The 20233-nt window shown below is 33.0% G+C and overlaps 2 protein-coding genes across 16 annotated transcripts; one reads left to right on the forward strand and one right to left on the reverse strand.

Moving 5' to 3' along the window:
• Window positions 1–7763: 7763 nt before the first annotated feature.
• Window positions 7764–12248, forward strand: LOC111910236 (dihydroxy-acid dehydratase, chloroplastic). 15 transcript variants are annotated; one of them, XM_042902918.2, is made up of 12 exons: window positions 7785–8620; window positions 8957–9202; window positions 9276–9377; window positions 9574–9659; window positions 9755–9972; window positions 10055–10551; window positions 10632–10702; window positions 10945–11046; window positions 11184–11264; window positions 11603–11679; window positions 11816–11927; window positions 12038–12248. In XM_042902918.2, exons 6-11 carry the CDS (start codon window positions 10464–10466, stop codon window positions 11925–11927), a joined length of 531 nt encoding a protein of 176 aa, XP_042758852.1. In that variant the 5' UTR covers window positions 7785–8620; window positions 8957–9202; window positions 9276–9377; window positions 9574–9659; window positions 9755–9972; window positions 10055–10463; the 3' UTR covers window positions 12038–12248. The 15 variants fall into 15 exon arrangements, with proteins under 15 accessions (XP_042758858.1, XP_042758860.1, XP_042758857.1 ...); XM_042902917.2 differs by having other exon boundaries at window positions 10061–10551; XM_042902920.2 differs by having other exon boundaries at window positions 10064–10551.
• A 459-nt stretch (window positions 12249–12707) lies between these two features.
• On the reverse strand, window positions 12708–13040 carry LOC111910174 (hypersensitive-induced response protein 1-like). Its single transcript, XM_023905949.1, has 2 exons — window positions 12962–13040; window positions 12708–12898 (listed from the first exon to the last, which is right to left on the reverse strand). The coding sequence occupies exons 1-2, from the start codon at window positions 13038–13040 to the stop codon at window positions 12708–12710; spliced, it is 270 nt and encodes an 89-aa protein (XP_023761717.1).
• Between the last annotated feature and the right edge of the window lie 7193 nt (window positions 13041–20233).

Raw genomic sequence — 20233 nt, forward strand, 5'->3', positions numbered from 1 at the left:
ATCGGTATATCGTCAAGCCAGTAAATTGGACTCATAAGCAAGGTGCAGAAAGGTGGTTTCCTACATGTACTTTGCAACCTTTCCAACACACAAGTAAAAATCATCAACGCTATATGCATTGCATGACTTCCAAAACAACGATTCGACTTCCATATTGTTATGTCCGACAGACTCACGTATCTTTCGAGCTATATCTTTAGGACAATATCCATGATAGGAATCCGGGTAGGCACTCTCAACACCAAAGTCTATGTTATCACACAGGTTGCTTATGAAACCAACCACTATGTCCTCACCTAAACAATCTCTTAACCTCATCATGAACCATCTCCATGATTCTTCACACTGTAAGGTTCCTAAACCAAGTGCCAAGAGTAGTGGTTCATGATTTCCATCTAAAGCCACTGCGAAGTACATTGTTGTCAGAACACTCCCAAGAAGGGGTAAATAACCCACATATATCAGCGGTATCATGCACCTAAGGAAGGTACGAATCTACATAAAAACGAACACATATTAGTGATAAGTAACAACTAATCGACATACATTACCATGAAATATTGTATAACTCAATAAAAGAAGTATGTTATACCACGCAACCTAAAGCCACAAAACAGAATTGAAAGCGGTTGGTATCGGTTTTCTTAATGGCAATGAAGGTATTAGGATTTGTTCTTTGAAGGTTATGCAAGAAAATTGGTAGTTGAGAAAAGGTTCTTTTGCTGTAACTACTCATTTTCAATACCGATAATTGTGCTCTACAATGATCACATAAATGCAATTATAAATAGAAAATATTGTATCCCTACTGATCAAAATTCATAGTTTAACCTTTTAAATTCATAGTTGAACATTTTGAATTCATAGTCAAACCAGTTCATTTCATAGTCAAATTTCACTGACCGACATGACAATACTACAGAATGTACTTGTCTGCATTTCATAGTTGAACTTTTTGAATTCATAGTCAAACTAGTTCATTTCATAGTCAAATTTCACTGACCGACATGACAATACTACAGAATGTACTTGTCTGCATTTCATAGTTGAACTTTTTTAATTCATAGTCAAACTAGTTCATTTCATAGTCAAATTTCACTGACCGACATGACAATACTACAGAATGTACTTGTCTGCATTTCATAGTTGAACTTTTTGAATTCATAGTCAAACCAGTTCATTTCATAGTCAAAAAGAATTGTCCGTAATATGATTTATTCTATAAATGGGTGTCACTCATTATGAAAAAATTTAACTGAGAAAGTAACTCCGATTTAAAAGAATAAGAAGGCTAATGGCATACTGCAATTGCGGAGGAGAACGTATTGTTAGGATTTCGGGTACAGCTAAAAACCCAGGAAGATTGTTTTACGCTTGCCCGTATTTGGTATCATGTTCTTACCGTCATTCAAATTTAAACCCTTGTGTTTACATCACACAAATTTATTTTCTTACTGTGAATATTAAATTTAACAGGGACCAAAATGCGGGTTTATCAGTTGGGTTGATGAAGAGAAGGACCAATCTTCTATGGTAATAGCTAAAGTAGCTAACTCTAATAAGCTCTTTCAATCAGAAAATAAGAAGTTAAAGATAGCGTTGGTTTGTAGTTGGGTGTTGTTCTTGGCAGTTCTTGTTTACAAGTTGTAAGCTTTTCAATATTGTTTTTATGGTTTTGAAGTTGTTAGGTAAATAAATTGTTGTATTTGTAACGTTAAAACAAATGTTGTAGTCGTTCTTATGTTGTATGTATTGATAAGTAATTCGTAGGTCATTAAATTGTTGTAATTGTCGTAACGTTATATTTTTTGTCATCCGTTGAGTAAACTCTAAAAATAAACTAATAATGAAATCCAATATTAATTTGTATATACATTTATATAATCCAACTACAGAGGAGCAAGACTAGACCCCCAAATAATTTTTGCCATCTGGAGACGGAACTCTAAAGCTGCGTTCTTTGGGTCAATAAGAACACGTATTGGTTGACATGAAACCAATTGCTCCATAAACATACAAAGAAAAACACCGCAATCTCCCAAATGACTACTTTGTTGGGGAACGTTTTCTTCATAAATGAATTGCATATTCAATGGAATCCTTGGGATGTTCTTCTGGGCCCAATACTTAATCTTGTCTAAATAATTTGCCACCCGACGTTCAAATTTGGAAAAGATTCCTTCAGATTGGAATTTTTCATAAGCACCTCTACCAAGACTGTCATAAATATGCACTTCCATTGACGCTAATCGTAGTTCCCCAAATAGCCAATGATTAGGGGATGAATGAATCGGCAATAAGACCTGTATAAGAATCAGAAAATAAAATTATGTTTATTTACATCACAATACAAAAACATCACAATACAAAAACATAACAAAAAAACGATATTATTTTCAATATAAACTATTAAGTTTACCATATCAACATCCCACCAAGCAACCATGAAGTTGGGATACGTAGCAATACCAGCCATAAACGCCCTCCAGTCGTGTCCTTCTTCCAAAGCATGAGAAACAAAAAAATTTGGAGGCATTATTGTATGTCGCTCGCTCTCAAACCGTCTCTCCATCAAAAGTCGGTACCAAATGGTTATATGCTGCACACATGATACTTTTGTTATTGACTAAAAAACAATTAAGTTTTAAAAGAATTAATTAACAATTTATTTACCGCTGACTCCAACCATCCGTCGTGTGTATGCCCAAACAATGAGCTCCAAAAATCTCTATCTAACACGAAATTAAACAAACGATGCTGCACATCGTATGAATTCAATACATAATTTTGGATGACATCATCACCGCCTGCTACGTAAGGTTGCAGGCGCAACATGGAGAAGTCATGAGCAACACCAAAAACTGGAGGAGGAACGGGGCTTGTTGATTTCATATCAACCTTCTTTTTTGTTCTTCTTTTTTGCTTCGGTGTCGTGTGCAACTAAAAACAATATCCAAATGTTTAAATCTATATCTTTCAGATAATTCACATAAACATAAAATCATCAGTTTATAAATAAAACGAATACCTCGGTGTAAGGACGGCACAAATATTGTGATGGTTTTCGACTCCTCGGTTTATCGGGTGTAACTTCTTTGTCATCATCATCATCATGAAAATAATCTACATTTCCCGTTATTATTAGTTCGTCTTCGTCCGGCACATCATCATCAAATTTGTTCCCCGCATTGTCATTCTTCTCCTCCCACTCCTACATTGAAAATAATACTTTATACTTAATAACGAAATACACATAATTTAATAAGCAATAATATCTAAAAAAACAAAATATTTATATTAATGTAACTATAATAACCTCTTTAACTTCACTATAATCGTTTACATCAAACACATCATCATCAAATTTGTTCCCCGCATACTCATTCCTCTCCTCCAACACCTACATTAAAAATATAACTTTTTACTTAATAACAAAAGACACTTTATTAAAAAATAATTATTAAAATCGTAAAGGTAACATCTATAGCAACCTTGTCGTCTTGAGTATCACCAAAAACATTTTGAGTTGTATTGTTTTTATTCATCACTTCATCTTGCACAACCTATATTTTCAAATATAAAATATGAACACAGGTATTCATATATGTTAATAAAATTTAATAAATAATGTAGCGTGTAACTAACCTGTTCATCATAATTTCTTTGTGACACTGTCGTATCATAAAAAAAAATATCGTTCCAAAATTGGTCATTATTCACTTCTTCAACAAAAACCTCTGTAGGTTGTCGGTTCATAAACACATGCTGCTCCAGTGCATGTAGCCGTTTCAACACCTCGTCTAGCTTGTGTTTCCCACTGCCCCGACCTCTACCATGAGAGCGACCACTGGACGACATACTAGACGAAGATTCGTCTTGTCTCCTAAAATGGTCCCGTACTGGGGATGGATCTGCTTTCCCTTCACCATATACATACTCTTGAAATGACATATAATAAAAAGATGTCATCTCACTATCACCCGGTAACATGTTTTGTCTTGGTGGTAGCCCCTCCTAAAAAATTAAACATATTAAAAATGCATATAAAAGTATAATAATCAACTTTATTAATAATAAACGAAATATTTTTAAACCTGCATCTTTGACCAAATCTTGTTCACGTCAACCCATTTCAATTTTTTTGTTCCACTCCATCTTTTTATCCGAGGCAAGTCTTTATTTTTTCTCGATGCAAATCCACATGCACGAACAGCCGGAATCATCTCATATATCCATATCTACAATTTTTTACAATTACAGTAATAAAAGTTAAAATTAAAATAAAAAACATAACAATAAAACAATTTAAATATAAGAAAATTTTTATACCCTTATTGGAGCCGTAAATCCTGAGACGGAATACTTTAAAGTTTGACCACGCTCAGGAAGTGATAAATAATTATGTATCTTATTCCATATATCCTCAAGGTCAACATAAGTAAAATCCCAGAGATAGCTACCCCAAGCGAAGCTAACAAAACAAAAAAACAAAATTGATTATTATATAAATTATAACTTTAATAAAATAGAACTTTTAACGTAAAGAAAATATACCTATTCCAGAGATCCAAATTCTCAGCCAAATAAAACCAATCTTGTGGCACCCGATCGTTAACTTCTTTGCCCAAAAAATCTTCACACAAAATGTATATCAAACATACTCTAACTGCATCAAAGTCGTCAAGTACTAGGAATGTTTGATTTAAAATTAAACTTTTCAGGTCGCCGATTTTCACCGAACTATTAGTATGGTCCGGAAATAGCCGTTCATGCAGTAAATATCTTTTTTTACTGCTTATTAATGTTTCCGACCCTTTTCTCCCAATGTTTTTTGGATACTCCCCAAAATTGAAGTCGGTAATCAAACAAAACTCTTCTGGCCCATAAACCATTTTGGTATTGCCTACTCGAAAATATAAACGTTTTATTCCATCTGGAGATAAAACAGGGTCCGGCCGGATCTGATGAAGGAACATTTTGTGAAACAATAAAGCGTCTCCTTGTAAACGAGGGACATCAATAAAATAGCCAAAGACGGTATCTCTGAAAATAACACGTCGGGCATCATCTAAAACTTCAAATACTTCCCATATGTTACCGCCAGAGCCTTTTAGGTTCGCAAAGGCTTTCGTATTCATTAAACTAAAATGATGCTGCAAAAAAAACACAAAAACAAATTAGATAACTAAAATTTTTTTTTTTTTTAAATATATGATTACGAACTGCAAATACAATTTCTTAATTACTAATATATATATATATATATATATATATATATATATATATATATATATATATATATTTCCGATAAAAAACAATAACATACACATATATAAACAATTTTCCAAGTTATACAACAAATATATTTACGATAGAAAACAATATCATATATAATTATATAAATATTTTATTAAACATATTTTCAACTTAAACGACAAATATATCAACGACAAATTTTCAACTTAAACAAATTTTCAACTTAAACGACAAATATATAAACAATTTTTATCTTTCTAATTAAAACTAACATTTTATAACCATATAAACAAAAAAATTTAAAAATAAAACGACAACCAAACTAACAATTTTGCAAGTTATACGACAACTTTATACAAATTTTCAACTTACACGACAAATACTAACAATTTCTAACAATATATATACGACAAATTTTCAACTTATACAAATGTTATACTTATACGACAAACACAAACAATTTCTAACAATATATATACGACAAATTTTCAACTAATACAAATGTTATACTTATATGACAAATAAATATATATACAAACGACTATTTTGCACTTTATATAAACAATTATACGATAAGAATATATACAAGATTTCAGGTTATACAACAACTAAAAAAACAGCAAAAATAACAAATTGTAAACATTATCTACGCAGTCTCTACTTGTCTCTACTTGCATTTAAACTTCAAGTTACTAAAAAAATATTAAAACTATCAAACGCAACAAAATTACCCTTTTTTACACACTAAATAATACAACAAATTATAAAATAAAGAGATTGTTGACATTAGAAAGAGTTAAAATCTAACCATATTTGCGGAATTGTTGACATAATCCTTAATTTTCTCCAAAAACTAGCAAAAATTCCGAGAGAAGCCCAAAGTTAGAGAGAGTTTTTGTGTAGAGAATGGTGAAAAATGAAAAAAAAAAAAAAACGTTTTTATAGTCAAAACGAGGGCATTTCGCAGATGAGGCAGTCATTTCGCAGATGGGGCTTCTCATCTGCGAAAGTACAAGTACCTAAAGCACAACTGTGCTTTAGGTACTTGTACTTTCGCAGATGAGAAGCCCATTTCGCAGATGGGACCTTCTCATCTTCGAAATTGGTGGCCAATTTTGTAATTTCGATTTTTTTTGGCTATTTTTGTAATGCAATTAGTGTAAATGGCTATTTTTGTCATTTTCTCTTAAAAAAATATGATCTTTGATATATAACGAAAAAATACAATATCAAAATTAAAAAATAAAATAATAGTATTTTTTTTAATAGTAGTTTACCATATAAAATACAATGTCAATATCAATAAGCTAGCTTATGAAGATAACTTATTGATATGGTAGCTTATAAACTTTTTTTTAATTTATGGTAAATTACTTTTATAGTTTTAACTGATACTAAACAATAATAAGCTACCTTATTTTTATCAAATAAAAAGTTAACTGAACATGATTGTTTTTTTTAACTAAAACACATTTCACAGAAATAATGTAAAAAATTAGATTTTTTATGAAATATAAGTAATTTATCAAAAGCAAGGTCAGGACAAAGATTTGATGGCATGTGAGTGTTGGAAAGGTCTATTATTTATTTTTTAACATGTAAAAGCCAAAACAATAGGGAATAAATGAATGGCAAATTTAATTTAAACTAGGGAAGAATCCGCTTTGCGGGGTTGTGTGTCCCTTAAATCAATAGAATGATGAATTTTGAATCCTTATTACAGCAAACATTTTGAATCTTTTTATCACAGATAACAAGCTCTATTGGTGGGCGTTGACTCAACAACATCATTTTGGGGACCAACTATAAGTGTCCATATAGAAAAAAAGGAACCTACAAACCACGAGAAATGAGATGATTTTTAGTTGGATGGAATGAAATTTGTCATTTTTAGATAACCATCTTTCAATTCCTTCCTGAATCCTCCATGTCATATTAAAAAAATGTTAAGTCATTATTAAAAATTAAACAAAAGCCAATCTGAAACCTGGCTACCCTTAGATATATTACATTTTTAGTATGCAAATTTATAATATTATATACAGTAGTACATAAACAATAAAGTAATCAACTTTACCAAATATTCAAAAAAATAATATTATATTATTAAACAAAAATGATGTTGTATAAAATTCTGGTGGATGCCTAATCTGAAACACAAAAAAAAAACAATTAATGTCAATTATGAAATAAAATTATAACTAAGTTGACCATAAAAAGTCAAAAAAAAAAATTGTTACCATTTTCTCATTGAACGGAGACAATTAATTCGGTAAGCAAAACATGGCGACTTACACTACAAGAAAAAGACCCTCTTACGACGCACAAACTACGACACTCGATGATTTATGTTACGCAAAAGAGAGTGACATTAAAAACGTGTTATCTTTTCAAAAAATTTAAGAATTTATGTCATGTATTATTCCGTGCCCTTAAATTTTCTAACAAAAGAAAAAAAAAAAAAAAAAAAAAAAAAAAAAAAAAAAAAAAAAAAAAAAACACGGAGGGCGCCTCTATCAAAATGCGTGACGTCTAAGGATGCCGCTTTATAAATTTGAATGGAACGCGCGTTCCATCATTTAACAGGGGGAAATGAAATCCTAAAATATTAAAAGCCCCACCTTCCTTTTTTTCTCATTTCCCTCTTGCCCTAATTATCGACGCCACCTACTTCTTCCCTATCACTTCGACCATCGTTACTTGCTATTCCCGGTCGTCCGTCGATTAAGGCAACAGTAGACTTGCCTTTCCATGTAAACCCTGGACCTCATTTGCAGGTTTCCATGTTTGGATTAGCTTATTCTGCTTCTACCGCCTCAATTAGCCTCAACCTTAGTCATTCTCTCTTTTTTCAAGCCATCTCCCCCTGCCGCCACATACTGCTTCGTTTTGCGGCCAAAGCTAAAGAAAACAATTTTGATACATGTCGATAAGTTTGTTGCCTCATCCCATAAGATGGTTGGTGGGCGGCATTCTCAACTTATACGGTCATTAAAGGTGCTTCACACCGCCTTGCCTTCACCTTCATTCACCTCATTCGCTTTAACCAATTGGAAGCAAGCCACCGCCACAGAAGACTTTACAGTGGGTTTTGCTTCTAGCTTTTCCACTTTCATGTAACAAGATTCCACCTCCTGCTTAGTTTGGAGCATTAATGGTGAATCACTATTTATACTCCTTCCAATTGATCGACATGGCCTTTCACCAACCTCCTATACTACCGCCTCTCCCTTCTTTTATTCTCACATCGATACTTTGTTTCTTTTGTATGAAACACGCATCTTTCTTATACTTCATACCTCCGCCATGGCTCCCGACTTTCCCGATTTTCAATCGGTGCCTCCCTACGATTGGTACAATTTGAGTAGGCGACATTCTCCCTTCTATTATTCTCACCTGATTGGATTTAATATCAACATCGCCATTTTAGTTGTATTGTTATCTTCTCAATTTGAGTGGTTCGATTAATATCCCTTGAACTAAATTGTCGCCTGTCGGGATGTTGGTAACTTTTTATATCATAATCTCTACAAAAGCCCTAATTTGTTTTTTCTCGTTGCCATACGTATTGCTTCCTTCATTCCGTGTCAGTTGAGTGTTCGTCTGCTCCCCCTCTTCACGCTACCGTCTTATGATATTAATTAATCGGTTATGTTGATTCAAGAAACCATGGTTATGATTTGGTGTTCATCTTTTGCAGGAGATTCGTTTCTGCTACCTAATTCAGGTCTTTGGCTTTCAATTTTGGTTGCTGATTAACAAGTCTGAAAAATATGTTGTTGTGTAAAGATCAAAAGGCCAAGTTTTTAGAGGATTGGAACATCTGGTTGAAAGGGTGGTTGGTTCCCAAATTGATTCACACATCTACCACAATTCTCTGGATCGAGTATCAATCTATAAGGATCATTCTTGTGGTAGGGATCAGATCCCTACAGAAACCATTCAGGTGTGTTAGTTCAAATTGTAAATAGTTCATGCTAATCTTTTAATGGAGTAATCTCTTTGAAAAATTGTTGCAGATCTTGTCTGACCACAAGAGTGAAGTTTGGTTTGTTCAGTTCTCTAACAATTGGGATTATTTAGCATCTTCATCAAGTGATTATACAACAATTATATGGAAGGTAACTATTATGTCCTTAACAAAATCGATACTCTAGAGATTCTATTCTTAGAATATTTGTTGAATTATACGTTACATATAAAAGAAATGTAATCAAATGGGATAAGATACAAATGCATAAGTAGATTCTTTCTTCATGCACCAGAATTAGGAGACTAATTTTAAAATCCATAACACTTGTCTGTTCCATTGTTCAGGGAAGTTAACCTTCTTAACTATGCACAACAGGGGAGTTGGGCACTTAGTCTCATAATGGCTTGTGTGTCTCCAACTGCCATTTTAGGTAAGACATATATATACCTGTGAATTTACCTAACTATCCTTAACTTTCATCAGCTCATTATCCTTAAGTTTATTTTCTGATAATTGTGAGAGCAGGTGTGTATCTGGAATTGAAGTGGTTGTGATCCAATTGAGGTGCTTTATGGTCATTCAATGACTGTAAACTGTGTGACCTGGATTCCTAGGAGACATCAAATGCTAGCATCATCTAGTGATGATCAAACCATTCGCATATGGGGACCAAATCCCTCACAAAAGATACATCTGAAGGGGCTCATATGAGATATGTAATCATAGCTTGTAATTATTATCAAGTCAGAACATCTGTTTCCTTTCTGAATGTGTTGTTGACTTATTTTTGTTCTTGTGCTCTTCTCACGTACTTAATTGATTTAGATGCAGTAGTTCGTGGATGACCAGAAGAGCTGCTCCTATATTGAATCCACACCTCTTCATTATATTAGATGGATATGACAAGCTCAAATCCAAAACATTCAACCTAAATTAAAATGTTCAGAATCAAATTATTAGTTAAAAATGTTGAATTAGATTATGCTTCAGTAAATTTTAATGTCATCTTTTCAGGTTCCAGTTACAAGTAGCAAAGGAGCTGGACCTTCTATGTTAGAAGGGAAAAGTGGCTATGGTTCAACCACGCAAGACTCACCAAAATTCACATCTGGACACTACCCTGCATCTACCCAAAAGTTTTTCTAGAAAATCATGTGGAAGCTGAACAAGTTCATTGCTAAGGAATCATTGCTCACATATCCCGTGGGCTTTGCAATTGAGCCCGATAAAGAAAATGGGTCATCTTCAAATATTATATGGAAATCTTGCACCTGAAGGCTCAGTAGCAAAGATCATAGGAAAAGAAGGGTTATATTTCTCTGGTAATTATCTCATTTTCACATTTTGTTTTGTTTAATTTGTAGTTGGTTTTATTAATAATGATTTGGGAGACTTTTTTTAGGTCCTGCATATGTCTTTGAGGGGGAGGAAGCCATGATTGCAGCCATCTCTGAAGACCCTATGAGTTTTAAGGTTTACTTTTTGGACTCTATTCAAGAAATATCAATGTATTTTCAATTATTTGTTTATTATAGAACATTCTACTTGTATTTGTTTCTATTACAATGTTTGAATAGGAAAAAACGTCTATTAAAGTATAAGCAAATGAAAGTAAGATGTTATAATAAACTAATTAAAAGCATGTTGCTATTTCTTGAATTTAGTCCCTTTTTTTATTTTTTTTATTTGAATTTTTAAATAAAATCTTGTTTCAGGGGAAAGTGGTTGTTATTAGAGGAGAAGGTCCTAAAGGGGGCCCAAGTATGCCTGAAATGCTGACACCAACAAGTGCAATAATGGGTGCAGGTCTTGGGAAGGTAATTTTTAGGGTTTCATTGAAAATGGCTTAAAAAGTTATAATTTTTCTTGTTTCTAACAAATTGTTTTTAAAAGCTATTTAGATTGTGTATATTAGTTATATATTGATGAGATAAAATTTTGTCAAATTTTGCAGGAATGTGCATTATTAACTGATGGAAGATTTTTAGGTGGTTCACACGGATATGTTGTTAGACATATTTTCCCTGAAGCACAGGTTTCATCTTTTTCCTTTTTCTAACTTCTAACCCCATGAAAAATTACACCTTAACAACCACCCAATGGGGAGTTTGTCTTGTCAACTTTACTTTGGAGGAATTCAAGGTCAGATTCTTGATAGATATTTTTATCATAAGTCAATTTGTTATTGACTTTTTTCGAATATGCTAAAAAATGAATCTTTTTCTTTTTTGGTCCCCGTTTCACTGTTTCATAACGCTTTTAGTCCCTATGCTGTTATCTAGACACTTCATCTTTTGAGATTGAAATCTTACTGAGATGAAGAAGATGGGGTCAAAACGGTCATTTTACATGACTTCCATCTCTATGTTGCAGAAACTTTCAGAAGAAGAATCAGCAACAATTGACAAGATATGTAAAGAGGAAGCAAATGTGTATGCTTCTTTCTTCAGGTCCTTATTTTCAGCTTCATGAATCAAACCTTTTCCTCCAATCATATTTATCTTATTAGAGGGGCTTTGTTTCTACTATATGCCAATATGCTTTCCTGAGACTCTAGTTCTTTTCGTTTCTACTTGGTGGATGCAGGTTTTTTCATACTATATCTTTATGGTTAAGGTTAAACTTATGGATGCAAGTTTTTTCACACTACATCTTTATGGAGGATATATTGGATAGCCTTGCAATCTCAGTATCATAGGTAAATAAATGGAAGATACATCTCTATTTCATCAAATTATCCCTTTATTATATATTTATATTGTCTTTGTGTCCAATTCAGGTGTGTATTCTTCTAATTGTCTTTTGCAGGTGGTTGGAATTGGACCTAAAGTTGGTTGCTGATATAGGAATAGTGGGTGCTCTAAATGTAGGAAAAAACATGTTTTTAAGTGTTATTAGTGTTGACATGTAGTGTTGTTTGACATGTAATGTTAGGTCACTTGTTTGACATGTGATATTTTTTTGAAATGAATTATCCTTCTTATGTATGGTATTTTATTTTGTATTATATTAATTTCAATCTGTTGTTTATTTGAAAATTAGTAATTCTATCAAATATATATATATATTATTAAAACATTCGAAATTATGACACGCAAATACGTGTCATCTTCACTTATGACAGGGGCTTTAATGATACGCAGTGTGTGTCCTAAACACGCGTCGTGAGGTTACGACACGCAAATGTGTGTCTTCTTCCTTTATGACATGGGCTTCCTTGATACGCATTGGGTGTCGTAAATGAGCATCGTAAATGCGTGTCGTAAATGTGCGTCGTAAATGCTCGTCGTAAACAGACGACGCGCAAAAGCGTGTCGTCTTTTGTTATGACAGGGCCTTCCTTGACACACATTTGCGCGTCGTCTGAGCGTTTTACGACACACATTGTGCGTCGTAAAAGGCTGTTTTTCTAGTAGTGTTAGGCGGTTCAACCAAAGCAAAAAGTGGGGGATTCATCTTCATAAAACAAACTCAATAATCAATGAGTGACATTACCCTGAAGAAGACCATCACAAATCTGAGGAGTTACATCACGAACATCAGCAGGGCCATGAGGTATAAACACAACAGATGATTTAGATGAAGCCCTAATTTCTTTAACGATATCAAAATATTGAGTAACCAAAACCATATCCATTACATCTTTAGTTGTTGTCCCATGCACATTCACTGAAAATCCCAACACACTGTCTCTTAAACAATAAACAATCGCATATCTCTATCGTCCAATACCCACTCCGGACAAATACTTTGATTTAACCTTCTTTATCTGAAGTATCTTCTCAGCTTCAGCCTTCTCAGTAACTACCATCCTAAACCTTGCAATTAATATCAACAATATTTAGAACACCAATTCCAGTTTAGAAGCAAACAAATACACATACACATACATACTTTCAGTTGTAAAATTTTGATGACTTACCTCTATCTTTGGTAGGATTGATAGTTGTAGAAGGTCGAAAGAAGTGTGACTAACTTTACCAAAATTACCATACTACAACGAAGCTTGCTATAAGAAGAAAAAACAAATCTGGTTAGTTAATTTCCCCTATCTTTATATCTGTCCCTAAAAGTGAATAGTAGTGATATGTAAAATTGATAACAATAAATAATTATTTTAAATGAGATATGTCAATGTAAGAACCCAAAACAGATACAAAGCTATAAATATAGAAGGAACGCAGGAAAAATGAAACAGTTAAAGGATATAACATTAATTTCCTATCTATCACTTTTTATCAGATGGATAGATAGATACCCCTGTGGCTAAATCTTAAATGTGAATGGAACTCATTCGAAAATGTACCTCTATATATGCTTTAACCATCTGAATCTAGAAACATAATTGATTGATAAATCATTCAAACAACCATGTAATAAGGTTTTACCACTATGTAATCATTCATCTAGAACATTATTTGAATAAAATAAAGATTGCAAATATAAGATGGTTGATATTGATTTGGATATATACTATTGTATTCATAAAATTAGATGTGAAAATACAAAAAGGACATAGATACCTCCATATTAGTTCATCTCCAACATAAGATAAGACCGTAAGAATCCATAGGCATTGGACTATTTTAATTACACCATTGCTAAGCCATTATTAATGTAACTACTCCCTTAATTCCAAAAATAGACATAAACTTTTCAAAATTGGTACATAGTTTTTTTGGAATCAAGTCGGTAAATTGGCCAATCCGTCAAAAACCATGTCAAACATGAACATGAGAAATTAACTATTATTTGCAATTTTCATGGAATGGGTGGCTAATGTTTGTAGGATGTTAACAATTGATTAACATAGGTCAATCACATCATCAGGAGGGCGATTAATGATAACATTGTTAAGTAGCTAAAATTATATAGAAGAACATTATATCCGAGTAATTAAGCATGTGTGTCTGATGTATATGTAAGCAATCAAAATAGTTGACACTTTCCAGAAGAATGACGATCACATGGTATCAGCAAAACTCTAGGTACTACATTTAATATCTAGAATCCAACAACTACATTGGGAATTCAAACAAAAAAAATTAAAATGGGTCTTGAATACATGAGAAAGTAGAAAGAGAAAAAAAAATTAAACGAACCCTTTTTTGACAATATTGGCATCCGAAAATTGAGAAGTATGAATGTAGTTTGACACAAAGTAATGTAGGATTCTGATTCTGTTGTTGTACGTGATGGGATTTATACAAACAATCCTATGTGTGCATGCAACCCTAGAGTTGGATCTATGTTTTCACTATTAGTTATAAAACTTTATGAACACAAAAAGAAACATGGCATGCTAGTACTATTTTTGAAATCCACATAGAAAAATAGAATACATACCTCTTGTTGTTATATAGCAATAACAACTAGTTCCTTGAATGTCCTTAGCTCTTGAAAGCAAGTACCAAAAGTGTAGTACCTCTAATGGCTCACAAACACACTAGGTGAAAGGATGAATACGGGAGAGAGGAGAGAAGGGTATCTTGCCCTAGATTTCGTCCCTTTTAGGGTTTCCCAAGGCTTGGACGAAATCTTAGTGCCTTAGGGTGCTATTTATACTTAAGGATAACTAGGGTTTCAAGGTGTAAACCCTAATCCCTTAGCTTAGGGCCTAAGCAAGTCCATGGACTCCTTTCCTTAAGCCCTTGGATGAAAACTCCTAGATCCTTCTAGGATTTTTATTCAAGCCTTAATAAAGGTGATCCAATGGCCCAAAGCCTCAACTATTGAATAATTACAAAATAGCCCCTTCACTTTCAGTCAGTTCCTTTAATCCCAAAATTAATTATAAATTAATTTCTAATTAAATACTAATTAATAATGTGATTCCAAATTAATATATTATCCATATAATATATTAACAAATCATATTGATATCCTAGTTTATTAATCTTAACAATAAACTAACCTCTCTCCTCAATAATCATCCTGTCTAGTCACTAGTGTGAAGGCAACCCAAAAGGACCATGCACAATCAGGTAAAGTACATACAAAAATAGTTATGGACTTAGACACTAATCCAACAGTCTCCCACTTGGATAAGTCTAATAACTATTCTGCGTATAACCTCAGATCTTGATTAGCAATCGTAGCTTTCAAAAGCCACTGTCATCTCTGATCTTATCATAAGCGTGTCCTTTAGATAAGGGATCATATATTCCTCCATTCTAGATATCATATAGACTTGAGACATGGATTATGATCATTCTCTCAGTCTATTTTTTGTTTCCCGATTTCCGATTTATGATAACTGACAACATACTACAATTGAACACATCAAATTAGTCCCAGCTTGGCCAAGCGCTTATGTGCCATCACTAAATCATCGAGGGGCCCACAGATATTGCTTTCATCCTACTTTGGATAAAAGGAACGGATAAACTTTGATTCAATGCTTGCTTGCACTCACTCACCGAATCACACACAACAATATGTTTTATAACACCAAGTTACTGGTGCGTTTACATATTATCAATGTGTAATCGACTCGCAAGATACAACTCACACATCTAAGTTTCAAGAATATAAGATATAAGGTTATGGCCATTTTATAGGCCATAACCTTATACCCCTCTTATAGATCGGCTTCGTGAATGAGGCCTACTAACGGTAAGACTATCAGTTTAAGTTATACATATATAATATTAGACTTTTAATGTTATACATAGTATAAGGATGTATTTTACACTTTTAAAATACTAGGTGGTGTAATTTTATAAATTACACTTTTAATTTAATTAAATATATACCATATCATTATGGATTTATTAACTCTCTTTTAATTATACACTTAATTAATTTAATAAAACCATAAGGGTGTAATTTGAACATTTCAAAATTAGGGTTTTAGAATTTAGACTTTTTCAAAATTAAACCTTTTAATCAAACAATTTAAATTCCAAAACTTGAGGGCAAGTTTTGAAACTTTTCAAAACATAAGCAAGAACATTCTAGATCAAATTACAAATAATAATAATTAACCAATTAATTAGTAATTATCTAAATATGACTTGATTCAATTTCTTGCAAAATAATCTATCAAATAATTCAAATAAATCAAGTTTATCACATAAGGAAATGATTATCTAATTAATTTGACAATTATCTTTTACTTTGGAAAAGATATCTTTTAAATTAAACAATTAATTTAACATAATCCCTTAAATCCCCTAGATTTCGAAATTATGGGATGGGATAAATCAAAATCTTTAATTACCAAATTTTAACATTTAAAGGATAATTACAAGATATGACATAATCCAAATCCCTAAAATTTAGTATCTAATCATGGGGAAAGAGGCAATTTCGAAATTCTAGGGATAGACAACCCTAAAATCGAAATCTTGGGGAAAAAGAAAAAGATTTAGGAAATCTTACCAAAAATTTCCAAAAATCTAGGGTTTAGAAACCCTAATTTCGAAAATCAAGCCCCCAGGGTTTATTAGCCATAAACCCTAATATGTCAATTTCATACATTTGAATAAAGCTAATTGAAAACAAAAACCAATGGGCTCTGATACCAGTGTGAAGGCAACCCAAAATGACCAAGCACAATCGGGTAAAGTACATACCAAAATAGTTATGGACATAGACACTAATCCAACAGTACGGAAAACCAAATCCTCCACCATGGTTAATTGACTGATAGATCTGTTAGCTGGTGATTTTCCTATTATATCATACACATTACTTGAAATTGATCGATTTTGCAAAATAAAAGATGGAATAGCAGCATTTGATTTGGAAGGTTGAAATAAACCAATCATATACACAATATATAATCGAAGCAGTTGATTACCTGGTCTTAGAATTTCCAATCCTGCTTCCCACTTCGGATGGTAAACAATCCCGATACGCCAGCCCAAACATATCATCTTCAACAAACACTATCTAAAATTCCAGGGTTTTCAAAAAGAAAAAAAATTTGGAGATGATTATTAGGAAGGAACGAAAAGAAAAACAGAGAGAGCAATTGTATCACCTTCAAATTGTGACAGCACCATGTTCATCGATAGTTGACCTCTTATTCTTTTGTTCGCGTGACCACACAACTGATGGGTTTTGGTCATAAGACATCCTATGTGCTCATACAAACCCTAATGCTTGGATCTAGGTTTCTCTATTGTACATGCTTTGAATCCAAGACTATAAACCCTAATTCTAGCATATGGAAATTAATATTAACATATAATTAGGTTTAAGATAGTACCTTGATTGTTATGTAGCAATAACAATCCCAATTCCTCCTTAAATTGACTTTGGAAGGCTTAGAGTCACAATTGTCACTCCTCTAATGGCTCACAAACACCATAAGCAAGAGGATGAAGAGGAGAGAGGTTAGAGGTTGCCCAAAACGTGTGAAAACCCTAGAAGGTTGCTTGTCCACGTTTTTGAGCCTTAAGGGTTCTATATATAGTGAGGCTATTAGGGTTATCTAACAAGGAAACCCTAATTTGGTTGCTTAAGCCCTAAGCAACCCATAGACTCCTTTAATCAAGCCCATGGACGATTTCCTTATGGGTTTCCCCATAGAATTCGTCCACCTCTTGATTCAAGGCAATCCATGGCCCAAATTGCAATTATCCTATAATTACAATTCCAGTCCCTTAAGTTTAATTAATCTCTTTTAGTCACAAAACTAATTACCAATTAATTATTGACTAATATTAATTAAACAATATGATTTCTCCTTTAATATATTATTCCCATAATATATTAATAAATCATATTTAATCCTTTCTCTCCATAATTCATCCTATCAAGTTGCTTTGGTGAAGGCAACCCAAAAGGACCATGCACCATCGGGTCAAGTACATACCAAAATAGTTATGGACATAGACACTAATCCAACAGTCTCCCACTTGGATAAGTCTAATAACTATTATGCGTATAACTTCAGATCCCGATCTACAATCGTAGCTTTCCAAAGCCGCTGTCAACTCTGATCCTATTAGATACGCGTGTCCTTAGATAAGGGATCATATATTCCTCCATTCTAGATATCATATAAGATATGATTTCAAATCATTCTCTTTGTACTATATCTCGATTTCCGATTTATGACGACTGACTAATTGAACAAATCAAATTAGCCCTAGCCCGGCCGAGCATCTACGTTTGTCATCACTAAACCATCGAGGGGCCCAAAGATATCGCTTTTATCCTACTTTGGATAAAAGGAACGGATAAACTTTGATACAATGTTTGCTTGTACTCACGCACCGAATCGCACACAACAATATGTTTTATAACACCAAGTTACTGGTGCATTTACATATTATCAATGTGCAACCGATTTGCAAGATACAACTCACACATCTCGGTTTCAAGAATATAAGATGTTATCGTCTCACCAATCACTCGTGATACAATCCATGGAGTGATCCAAGTGAGCGTGGGTCTAATCCAATGCTCAAATCACATTCATAAGCACTCATGAACGTTGCAGCAAACATTTGCTTATGTCTAATACTCTTTTAGACAATCCACACACCAATTCACGACAGTCTTCATTCATATCTACTTCCAACATATGAACGACTGTGGCCCGTTTGAATAATTCGATTATTCTTAATAAACTCAATTATTCTGGAAGTCAAAACATGCAAATGTAAAACACAAGAATAATACTAATCCCATATGGCCTCAACCCTTTGAGCATAAATAAAACACCTTTTATTTATCACCATATTGATTACTCATTATTTGTAGTTTCGGGTAATCAACTTCTTACTTGAATTACAACACTTGTCCCATGCTCCTAGCATGCACACAATGTTTACCTATGGTTCTTACTTTGTGAAATAGATCACATTGAACACATTGAACACAACTCCAAATCCTTTTCATAAGTGAAAGAATATCAAATTCTTGCTACTTATAGAATATGCTAGATTCTAACATTTTATACAATGATCTCTTTTGTAATGTCACTGCACCAAAGTCACAAAGACTATTGCCAATGATATTACAAAGTCTTCTATCGGAGATTGTTACAAGAAAATTCCATAGATGTGATGTTTCTCACTCAAAGTACTTTCTTTGAACATCCTTTTGCATAGAAGTTTCTAATCTAGTCATAGATTTCTCAATATTCAATTCCCAATATGGACACACTTCCATATGTTCCATATGACAACTCATTCTTAATAGAATCTTATCTATTCGTAATGATGTCGATATGGTCCATCCAATATGGAAACATTTCCATATTTTCCAATACTATACTTCCAACTACTCACAAGCGACCAATCCTCGTCGAACTTGGATTGTCCTTTGATAGTTGTTTAATTATTTTAGTCTAAACCGATTCTAGTCCTTTTTCCCTCTAAATGTGCTCGAGATTTGGAAAATTTTAGAATGGTCAAACATTAAAGCATTTGCAATCGATCCTATACCCGAAGCGTATGGGACACGACACATAATGTTTTATTTGCTATGTTCTCAAAATTCGAATTGTGAAGAGGGATGCCATAATCATAATTGAAATTTTAAGAACACACTTTGTACCTTTGACTAAATTTTATTACATTTCTAAACCTAAACCTTTTGATTTGAAATGAAGCATAATATTCTCTCCCTTAATTATAGCAAAACAACTCTTCAACTATTGCGACTTTGCAAAGTATGACTCTTGTTTTCTATAATTAATATTGCTAACCTTGCAATACTTTCCTTAATAATCATACAATCATAACTTTTATGCTCCCACTATCTTGATGATTATTATAAAACATAACACTTATGCTCCCACTAGCTTTGACATGTATTCATAAACAACTTTCAGAAAAACAATGCTTATTGAATTTCTTAAGTTCATGTTTCTAATACTTAGTGCTTTGATAATCTTTTATCAAGGTTTCTTGAACTTATACACATTTGCCTTCGATAGTTCATATGTGTGTCTAAACAATTAAGACTAATTGCCAAACCTCACAATTCAAATTATGGAAAGGGATGTTGTAACCATAATTGAATTCGAGAATGCAATTTTACGAT

The sequence above is a fragment of the Lactuca sativa genome, chromosome 5, assembly GCF_002870075.4.
Source record: "Lactuca sativa cultivar Salinas chromosome 5, Lsat_Salinas_v11, whole genome shotgun sequence".
Taxonomy (NCBI): domain Eukaryota; kingdom Viridiplantae; phylum Streptophyta; class Magnoliopsida; order Asterales; family Asteraceae; genus Lactuca; species Lactuca sativa.